Source organism: Prosopis cineraria, unplaced genomic scaffold, assembly GCF_029017545.1.
Source record: "Prosopis cineraria cultivar Desert tree isolate PC_DT_omini unplaced genomic scaffold, ASM2901754v1 PC523, whole genome shotgun sequence".
NCBI lineage: Eukaryota > Viridiplantae > Streptophyta > Magnoliopsida > Fabales > Fabaceae > Prosopis > Prosopis cineraria.
This window is the reverse complement of record NW_026555848.1, coordinates 19,550-30,381: the sequence shown is the minus strand read 5'-3', so window position 1 is coordinate 30,381 and position 10,832 is coordinate 19,550. Positions and strand designations below refer to the sequence as shown.

The window sequence follows — 10,832 nt, the reverse complement described above, 5'->3', positions numbered from 1 at the left end:
AGAGGGTCCTTCTGGTTTGTTAATTACCAGATGACCTTTTTCTATAAACCAGAAGGACACTTAGACCGGCAATTAAATGTCTAAACATATCATTAATTAAAAAGTCTCATTTAACAAATTTAATGATTTTTTTCCGGTCTTCCTCAGTTCCTCTTCATAGGGTTCAATTCAACTATTTGTTGGCATCTTCTAATTGGCAACTCCCAAGAGTATATATAATCCATGCAAATTGTAGGTACATAATTGTTTATGGACAGATCCTGGAGTCCACCCCACAGATGGGCATACGGTTTATCAAAGGACTTGATCATGATATCATACGTACCCAAAATAAACGTTTCTTTTCTAGGCATTAGCCAACTGCTTCTGGGCTACTTAACCACTGTTCTCCTCAGGGACACTTCTTAATTAGTCACTTAATCCTGATCATTCTGGGAGATTCTTTGAGCACCCTGTAATATTCCTGGAGAGTCGGATGAAAATAAAGGAACCAACTTGCCGTTACAGGTCTCATTCTTACAGCTGCAGATACCTTCCCTCATAATGTGGCTTTCGGATGTTAGGTGCCTTCTTCACGCTCCAAGAGGACCTACCTCTTGTTAAATGCTGAGCCTTCAAGAGGGTCCTTCTGGTTTTCGTGGGAGCAAATATAGACAGGGTTTGTTTTTCGTAAGTGTTTGTCCCATTTTCGTGGATTTCCAGATCTGACTCTACAAAATGAGTACACTTCAATAGTTGTATTCTTTGTTTTTGAATCTATTACTTACTTGAGAAAATGGTTCCAAGATTGGATTTTTCTTCCTGGTGGACAAAGGAAACCCAGAAAGGAACGCCTGTGGTGGTGAAAATGGAGAACCCCAGTTTCTCTGTTGTGGAGATTACTGGTGCTGACGCTGCGTTTCAACCAGTAGAGAAAAGCAGAGGCAAGAATGCTAAGCAAGTGACTTGGGTCTTGCTTCTCAAGGCTCATCGTGCTGTTGGCTGTGTCACTTGGCTCGTCCATGTTCTGTGGGCGTTGCTTGGAGGTGTTAAGAAGAGGATGATTTATAGGCAAGGAGTGGATGTGGAGAGGGACAAGTTACTGAAGGGCAAGTTGCTATTTAGGGTCATTAGGGTATTTTTAGTGACATCCTTGGCGATTTTGGCTTTTGAGATTCTTGCTTACTTCCAAGGATGGCATTTTCGAAATCCCAGATTACACATTCCTCGGACTTCTGCTTTGGAAGGGTTGCTTCATGCGGTTTATGTTGCGTGGTTAACAATTCGTGCTGAGTACATTGCTCCCCCATTACAGGCACTTTCAAAGTTTTGTGTCGTTCTATTTCTTATCCAATCCGTGGATCGTATGCTGCTTTGTTTGGGCTGCTTTTGGATTAGATACAAGAAGATTAAGCCAACGATTGATCAGGATGCTTTCAAAATTGATGATATTGAAGGATCTGCATATGATTATTATCCCATGGTTCTTGTGCAAATTCCTATGTGTAACGAGAGGGAGGTAAAAGATAATTTAATCTCTGATACTTTTATCTGATAACTTAAGCTGATGTTCTTAGTTAGGCTAGTAGCAAATTTCAACTATGTTGTCTTCAGTTTATAATGTGCATGCAAAGGACAGAATTAACGATTGGATTACCTTATTCGCAGTGTCATAATAATATAGGAAAGGGAGGAAGGTAATATATATTTCTACAGGCAGCTGCATTTTTTCACTGGCATGCAATCATACACTGCCATCTAGAGAGAAATATTGTAATTGAAAGTTCATTAGTTTCTTAAAATAGTATTTGAATCTTTAGAGATCAGAAGCATAGATTCTTTCCTCGAGTGCTTACCGAACAACTAGAATGATCAATTCCTTTCTGTCAGTCAGTTTTGGTGATAGACATCCCTTCTTTGATAAATACGGAATTTCTATCCTTTATGTGGAAGTTTGGTAGCTCTGTTAACCAATCTGAAGTAACATGTTGAGATCACTGGATAGAAATGTAATATTTTGGTTTCTGAATATTCTGAGTTCTTGCAGGTGTATGAACAGTCTATTTCTGCAGTCTGCCAAATTAATTGGCCGAGGGACCGTCTACTGGTTCAGGTTCTTGATGATTCTGATGATGAGAGCATACAGTGGTTAATCAAGGCTGCGGTCACTAAGTGGAGCCAAAAAGGAATCAACATAATCTATCGGCATCGCTTATTGAGGACGGGCTATAAAGCTGGCAATCTTAAGTCTGCTATGAGCTGTGACTATGCTAAGGATTATGAATTTGTAGCAATTTTTGATGCAGACTTCCAACCAAATCCTGATTTTCTCAAAAAAACGCTGCCATATTTCAAGGTTTAAAACGAGAACATCCAGCATTTTCAGTAAGTAGTTTTTTTTTTATGATAAAAAGAGTGTCCTACTTATTTTACTGCCTGTGTGCCCTCGTTTTTATTACAGAACAATCCCGAACTAGGTTTGGTCCAAGCTAGATGGGCTTTTGTAAACAAGGAAGAGAACTTGTTGACTCGGCTCCAGAATATTAACTTATCCTTCCATTTCGAGGTGGAGCAGCAAGTCAATGGGATATTTCTTAACTTTTTTGGTTTCAATGGAACTGCCGGTGTTTGGAGAATCAAAGCTCTAGAGGAGTCTGGGGGCTGGCTCGAGAGGACCACGGTAGAAGATATGGACATTGCTGTACGAGCTCATCTCAATGGCTGGAAATTCATCTTCCTGAATGATGTAAAGGTGATCATTATTTGAATAAAAGTTGTTTATGTATCTGAATCATTCTTATATAGCTTGAAATGACTAGGTCTCTTATACATGTGTGATCGCTTCACAAATTTCTTGAAATTTTCAGGTGCTTTGTGAAGTTCCTGAGTCCTATGAAGCTTATAGGAAGCAGCAACACCGCTGGCATTCTGGCCCTATGCAACTTTTTAGATTGTGCCTTCCAGCAATTTTAAGATCTAAGGTAAGTCCCATACTCTTGATGTGATAGAAAAGAAAAATACAAAGGAAGAACGAGTTCGTAGGGCTTGCAAGTATTGTTTAATCACTTGTTTATGATACGCACTGCCTCAAGAGCCTTGAATTCTCCACTACTGCAGGTATCCGCGTGGAAGAAAGCAAATTTAATACTGCTATTCTTCCTGTTGAGGAAACTCATTCTTCCATTTTACTCCTTCACCTTGTTTTGCATAATTCTCCCTCTAACCATGTTTGTCCCAGAGGCAGAACTTCCTCTTTGGGTGATCTGCTATGTGCCTGTATTCATGTCCTTCCTCAACATTCTGCCAGCCCCGAAATCTTTCCCTTTTATCGTCCCCTATCTCCTCTTCGAAAACACCATGTCTGTCACTAAATTCAATGCAATGGTATCTGGACTCTTTCAATTGGGCAGCTCTTATGAATGGGTTGTAACCAAGAAGGCTGGGAGATCATCAGAGTCTGATCTACTTGCTGCTGATAAAGAAGCAAAACCGACGCAACAAATAACAATCTGTGGAAGATCTTCTGAGTGGGAACTTGGCAAAACGAACCAAATTAAGGACCAAAAAGACGCTGTTGCATCGCCTGTAGAGAAAGCTAATAAAATATATGTAAAAGAGCTATGTAAAAGAGCTGACTTTGGCATTCCTCCTACTCACAGCTTCAGTCAGGAGTCTTTTATCAGCACAAGGAGTTCACTTTTACTTTTTGCTCTTTCAAGGGGTTACCTTCCTCCTTGTGGGCCTTGATCTAATCGGAGAGCAGATGAGCTAGGCTTTGATTCATTACACAAACCCTGCTTCTATAGAGCCAAATTGCATTCTAGCAGCAAGATACTGCATGCAGTTGATGAAAGACTACACTTTTCGTCTTCTCATGTTTGTAGTAAATTTTTACCGTCCATCTGGACAAAGGAACACAGCAAATACCCTCATTTGCACAACTCACCCCTCCAGGATTGTAGGGAATCTCTTTCATAGGTATTGAATTCTTGTTGGCAGTTGCAGGGAGCTGCAAAAATTTATGATCTCTTCTTACATGCTCTTTAGTCAATATCTGTCCTTGAAATTCAAGACACTTGTTTCCGTGGAAGCCCGATGTTGCTTGTTGTGTTTCTGTTACTGTTTTGAAATATTTTGCTTTCATTTTTCCAATGATGGATTGGACAAGCCAAACATATATCTGTAAATGAGTTCCGTTTATCTAATATAAACTTTATTTGCCCAGTCCTCGATCCTTCAGGTGGCTTGATCTTTGATCATGTCACTTGCGCCTCTCTCTCTTATAGGGTCACAATCTCTAACTGCAGACGGGGCATTGCTGGAGGGAAGGGGATGTCCGGTTTTATTGCATAAAAGGAAAGGGGGGAGAGAGAACCATCTGACTAAACCTAACATGATATAGGGCGTAATCTAAACTTGAAACTTCGAGTACGTGTGTTTAAGTGTTGTTAAGGTAAGAATTATGTAGCTAGTGTCTTAATGATGCCCATCTTTAAAATGCAATGAGATTCATTATTTATGCTAACTCTGAGATGTATTTAATTATAACCGTCACATAACATGAGTATGGTAAGTGAGGATTTTTTATGGTTGAATGAATCTATAATACTTTTATAGCTTTAGCCTTCTGGTATAGGATCTTCCAATTGGCTGGATGGAACGTTTTTGGCTTTCAGTTTCAGAGTTTGGTTGAAATTAGTTATTGTAACGGTATTTTTATTTACTCCCTTCGATTTTATTTATAAGTCACATTTTAAAAGATTTATTTAGTCTCATTTATAAATCACAGTATGGCTTTTTAAGTAAAAGTTGAAAAGTATTTTTAAAATTATTCTTTATAAGAGAGAACAAGTAATATAAGATCACTTTTTGAATTTATTATATAAGAGCATTTTTAAAATTTTACACACTTTTATTTCATATTCTTTTTTGCACTGGCATTGATAAGGTTGGTAGAAATGATTTATAAAGAGAACTAGAAGAGTGTATATTTTTAAAAAAAATTAGTTGGTAAACTGAAATTGATTAAAAAGTAATTGAAAATTTTTTTAAAAGTGGCACTTGTCAGCTGTTTCCCGATGTCTGAAGTTTTTGGGGGAAAAAAAAACATACAGCTTTCCCCGTTCTAAAAGTACTTTTTATTTTCCAAAAATCATAACCAAGTCCAAACACACCATAAAAAATCAATGTTTGGAGAATCTCGTGTGTGGGCTCCAACATGAGTGTACACTAACAAAGCCTAGACCCATTAACCCATTCGTGCAGTAAAAAGCAAAATCTCGATTTTGGAAGTCCGCAAGATACTGGGTAGAGGACGGAGACGTGCCTTTGTTAAAAGGCCATCGCACCAACTTTTTGGGTCATCGTGTAGCCCATCTCCACGGAAGGAGATCCTCTCCTCATCCCTTCTCTCCTTCTCATCTCCATCTCCACCTTCGGTTTAAAAATGAAGGGCTTGGATTCAATTATTTTATAAAACAAGAATCATAATATTATATTAAAAAATAAATAAATAATTTTAAATTATTAAAATTTAATCTTCATAGTTTTTAACTGCGATAAAATAGATAAAAAAAATTTAATAATAGCATACAACTGTGAACTGTGCAAGTCAAATTTTAACAATTTAAATTTATTTTTATTTTTATATGATAATATGATAATTATTTTATACAACAAATAAATCTGGACCATTTATTTTGTTGTTTAAGGGTGGGGATGAGGATGAAGGGGAGAAAAGGAGAGAAGGGATGAGGAGAGGATCCGAACCTCCATCTCCACCACTAATCCTTGCATAAACATAGGAATCTTTAACATTAAATACTATTCGAGACTCACTGTTCTTTAGAATCACTTAACGTACTAATCCTAGCTCTGATTCTTTAGAAGCACTTAACTTACTGTTCAAGATAAGTGGTCAAGACCATCCTTTTAGAGAGATCGTTCATTCAACCAGGGATCTCATTTATGATGGTTGTGATTTAGAGTTGCATTTTAGCTGTAGGGAAAGCATCGATTGGGCGGACATCTTGGCGAAGGCTGGACATAGATCTGGTTATAACACAACTGTCTTCCTTGATATTCCTTCAGATTCTGTTCATTCTGTTCTGAGGGATAAGGCAATTAGTGTCTGATTTGCTGTAACTTCGTTGCTGTTTCCTATTTTCAAGCGTTACCTTGCCTCTGTAGTAATAATAATAATAATAATAATAATAACAATAACAATAACAATAATAATAAAGATACTATTCGTGACTTGTCTAATTGAGTTTATAATTATATAATGCATTTTAGGAAAATTTCCTATGCCTCATTCTACTTACGATTTTATAGCCCAGAACGAATCCGATGAGCAAAAGACTGATTTTATTTGTGACACATTGTCCAAGCATGTGCGGTATTTGTTTCTATTTCAGCACACTATGAGCATCAACATATTTACGTAACAATCAAAAGAAACCTCATATGGTCGCTGCTAGATATTTGGTTCCCAACAAGCCCCTAGACTGATAGTCAGGGAATTAAAAGCTACAAGAAACCTGCTTCAGCCCTTGAGTTAAGGGGAATTTTTTGGACCTTTGATCAAAAGTCCACCTTGGATGGGTCAGGTGGAGATTGATGAGAGGGTGGTAGGATTTTCTTCTTGCTTTGTATTTTTTCTCTTCATTGATCCCCTGTTCTATTTGTGTTTGGGCCGGGGGGGGGGGGAGCTACAAATAAGCCAGTAAAGTAATCATGCCAAAAGAAGATAATAATAATAATAAGAGGGGCACGCTGAGATGAAAACAGATTACAAATCATTGTTAATTAGGTAACCTAAACAATGTATCTTAGCATCAACCAACTTGAAAAGAGATGTGTCAAAAGAGAAGCACCGGAAAAACCAGCAGTAATTCCCAGCTTATACTAGAAATGTGTCCCATGCATGAATCAAATCAAAAACCAAATTGGATGTCCAAATTCATCCAACAGAGAACCACAATCTAATGCTCTTTATACTATAACTAGTAAAGCTAACACTTGCCTCCCTCTCAGGATCAGCGAAAGCTTCAAGCAATATTAACGTACCTTAGCAAAGCTAACAAACAGTCACCAAAGGTCAGGCAACCAAAATAATCTAATCCAGGACCACATAATTAAGGGTGGGGGAGTGTGAGAACTTTCAGTATCTGAGGGTTGAACCATATGCCTGACCAGCAGCTGCTTAGCCATGCAGTTCCACTTTTTGGACAGAAGCCATGCAGTTCCAAACTAATGTATTGTAGAAACCAAAAGATGGATACAAAAATCAAAGGTCGAGGGGTTCCTTCTTTAATTTCTTTCTTCCTTTTCTTTCATTTTTTTTTCCTTTGGGGAATAATCACTGCAAGATGTGGAATGCTTCAGAAAAGAACAGTAATTCGGCTTAATCAACAATGCAATTGAGTCTTAAATCCTAGCTGAACTTTACTTTCAATCCAGATCATCTAGATTTCTTTTCACGTGGAAGAAAAGCCCAAAACCCACTTCCGTAGAACATAAGTACCTGCCAGAAGTATTTGATGCAGCCCGTCAACCCTTTTTGAAGTTATAATTAAAACCATTAGAGTTTGAGGCGCACACATCACAAGTGGGGAGAGACTAAATGAAACAGAAGCAAGCAGCCGGCTGGGACCCCCAACCATTCAAAAATTGAAGATCCCAAAGAAGGGGAGCCAAGAATCATGTCCCATCAACGCACAAAATCAATGTAGCAGTACCAGAAGACACCTCAACACGGGGAAAAATAGAGCATAAGTTTTGGCAGAAATATGAAACTTTTTCAACAGGTGAGAAACAACTACCTTGAAAAGACACTTTTACCTGTACGGAAACTAAAAGTACTCAGCATACATAATAGAACATAACCTAGAAAATTCTACAAAGTAATTAATCCAATCTAAGAGTAGAAGCACAGGGCGTTGCCTGATTAAACAAACTCGTACTGCAATCTGAGCACACCAAATCAACAAAATCTCCTTATCCTCTTAACAATGGCAACTCCAAGTTCTCATAAATCAGCTTCTACTGCGGTGCCGTTCCCTTACTCCATTTCTGCAAATTAATCAGCATTTTATGTCAATAGAAATATAAGAGCAACACTCATGCCGTATAATAAACTACACTTAATAAAACAGGTCCTGCTAAGCCATGAGGTCTAGCTAACAGACTCTGAAAGGTCAACAAGACACCATATACAATAACCTCAAATCCAATATCGATAATGGGGGAGAAAGCAATCTGATTAAACATTTAGCAGACACGATCAAAAACTTATGTTTGTCTGTCAGAGAGAAAGTGAAAAGTCTAAAACAATAAGTTAGAGTACATAGGGAAGTAGCCTAACCCATTTGTACATGGTAGATCCTCACGTCCTTGGTAAGGAGGTGATCTGCTATAGCTGCGTCCACGAGGTGACAAACTGCGGCGCTTAGGGCTAGGGGACCTACCCCCACGAGGACTGTAACTCCTGCTTGATATCAATGAATTATCAAAGAACACTACAAAGAATACGTAATGCTTTATGCATGTAATAAAATCATCAAGTTTAACCAGAACCAATCTTTTTCTTCTTATTCTAATAAACACAGCCAAATTGCTTTATTTATAAGATGAATGATACCAAGGTTTTTTAATTTTAAAAACAAATTCACTTTCTAGAGCTAACGGAGTCTTTAACTAATATGAAAGTTCCTGGAAAGTAAAATTTTAACTTGCTAACAAATGCAGGGAGCACAACTACCAGACTATGCTGCACAATCACAAGAAAATACAACTACTTCCCAAATATTTGTTTTCCTTCAGGAGAGACAAAGTGTCCTGCCGACATACTGGCAGAGGATCAGAGAACCTATGGGAATCAGTCTCACCTCCGCCCATAACTAGGGCTCCTGCGGTATCGAGGTGGACTGCGGCTACGTCGTCTTCCTGAACCACCACGCATATGACATTCGCGAGCAAAATGACCAGGTTCACCACACTCATAACATTTCAAATCAGAGCCACCAGAGCGACCACGGCCACCTCCCCCTTTAGAGTTGTGAGAAAGCTCCACCCTCCAACCATTCTTACCTGCTCCAAAAAACAAATACAAAAGGCATGTTAAGAATATAATTTTTTTTTTTAAAGAAAACAAAACTAACAGAAAAGGATATATTGTCAAGAAATGCTTCTCAAAGGTTCAATGGAGCAGTTATATCGATTGATCATCTATTCAAGCACATATTACTCATCGGAATATATGCATGGAATTATATCCACAGGCCGCATTCACACAGCCCATAGTTTAATTGCAATAGTAGGCAACTCACAAGCAAACACTTCGCTTGCCATGACCATCCAAAGTGGTATATCCCTCTGTTAGCATTCTTATTTCTCAATTACGTACAATCAACTTTACAAATCAGCAGTCTTTGATGAAGACTGAAGCAAAAACCATTCCCGCAGGCCTGCTCAGTGCTTGCATGAGATATGTGCAATAAAGAAGTAGAACAAAGAGAGCATCTGCTTCCCCAAAGGCCTGTGGCTTCCTCAAGTGAAAAAAGAACTTAAATAACAAGCTGAGGATAACCCCTCAACATGTCCCCGGGGGGGGGGGGGTTATAGCACATTAGCATGTAACAAGAATTAGTCAATTCGAGAATTCTTAAATAAATACGTCGCATTTCAGCCTTGTTTCTTAAATGCTTCTAACATACCGTCTAATTCACGAATGGCATCTTGCGCATCTCTGCGGTCATCAAAATCAATAAAGGCATAACCAGGTGGTCTCCGTGCGACCCAGACACTACACACGATATTAAAAAAAAGGAAAAAGAAAAGGTCTACGTTAAACTGAAAGATATCAAATTGCTATTAAAAAGTAACTATGATAACATGCGACACGTTACCATCCCGGTCACCATAGTTGAATGTTAATATTCGTTTTTTATTTGTAAAACATGAAAATAACTTGCAATATGATTAGTAATTAATTTTTTTTTTCCATTCCGCTACCTCCGTATAACCCCAAATACACGAAATTCATCTTCAAGATCTCTCTCAGTAACTCTCGAATCCAAGTTACCAACGTACACACGGGTCATCGTTTCAGTCTTTTGGTGAAACCTGCCAGTAAGAGACAATACAATTAAACCAATTTGACTAAAAAATTCAAGAAAGTCCTGCAGCCAAAAGATATAAGCTTCGGTCCACTTCCCCTGTATCAAAATCGACATTATGAAGGAGAATAGATGTTACTATAATTATTATATTATTAGTGAACGGAAAAAAAATTGGGAGGAAAAAATAGGGTGACTTTAAATTTCAATGTTGCTTGGTCAATGACTTCAAATCTCAATTTATAATGTGTGTTTTGTGGGTATGTTCCAGGTGAAGGAAAACAAGTTTTCTATGTGAATTTACAGCCTGAGGGCTAAGGTTAACAAAATTTGCAGGCTTAAATTTGGGAAATAAACGAAACGGGAAGAGGCAAAACTTAAACGAAGAGAAGAGAGATCTAAACCTGGAATTAAGAGCGACGAAAATGAAAAATTGAAGCCGCCGGCGGCCTCACCGTTCTATGTTTCTTCAGGTCGTTGCGGCTTGTACTGCATTTAAACTCGGCAGCTCGAAATTAAATGTTCATGGGCTTAGCATAAAGGCCAGACTTCAAGATCGGCCCTTTGGGCTTGACAAAAGGCCTTCTTAATTAATTGAGATTTTGGGTTTAGTTATTTTGTTGAGATCTGTGCCAACCGATTTGGATTGTCATTGAAATTGAAATATTAATGCCTGATTGACTTACAGTAATTGATATGAAAAATTAATTTTCCTTGTATACATCTACCTTGTAT

General features: G+C 38.1%; 1 protein-coding gene and 1 pseudogene across 8 annotated transcripts; one reads left to right on the top strand and one right to left on the bottom strand.

The window, feature by feature from the left end:
- Window positions 1–255: 255 nt before the first annotated feature.
- On the top strand, window positions 256–4,203 carry LOC129297431 (probable xyloglucan glycosyltransferase 5; annotated as a pseudogene).
- Window positions 4,204–6,731: 2,528 nt separating this feature from the next.
- LOC129297434 (serine/arginine-rich splicing factor RSZ22-like) lies at window positions 6,732–10,598 on the bottom strand. Of its 8 annotated transcripts, XR_008590202.1 has the most exons (8): window positions 10,502–10,598; window positions 9,994–10,104; window positions 9,696–9,784; window positions 8,868–9,069; window positions 8,345–8,467; window positions 7,582–8,052; window positions 7,430–7,504; window positions 6,732–7,342 (listed from the first exon to the last, which is right to left on the bottom strand). XR_008590202.1 is itself a non-coding variant. In XM_054935775.1 (6 exons), the coding sequence occupies exons 2-6, from the start codon at window positions 10,080–10,082 to the stop codon at window positions 8,016–8,018; spliced, it is 540 nt and encodes a 179-aa protein (XP_054791750.1). In that variant the 5' UTR covers window positions 10,083–10,104; window positions 10,502–10,598; the 3' UTR covers window positions 6,732–8,015. The 8 variants fall into 8 exon arrangements, 2 of the variants coding, with proteins under 2 accessions (XP_054791750.1, XP_054791751.1); XR_008590199.1 differs by having other exon boundaries at window positions 7,430–8,052; XR_008590198.1 differs by lacking the exon at window positions 7,430–7,504 and having other exon boundaries at window positions 7,505–8,052.
- Between the last annotated feature and the right edge of the window lie 234 nt (window positions 10,599–10,832).

Bases quoted from the DNA above. Each gene is read 5' to 3' on its own strand.
- LOC129297434 (XM_054935775.1), bottom strand. From the start codon at position 10,082: ATGACCCGTGTGTACGTTGGTAACTTGGATTCGAGAGTTACTGAGAGA. The intron at 9,785-9,993 runs GTAGCGGAATGG...TATCGTGTGTAG, and splicing joins GTATTTGGGGTTATACGGAG to TGTCTGGGTCGCACGGAGAC. The intron at 8,468-8,867 runs GTGAGACTGATT...GATATCAAGCAG, and splicing joins AGCCCTAGTTATGGGCGGAG to GAGTTACAGTCCTCGTGGGG.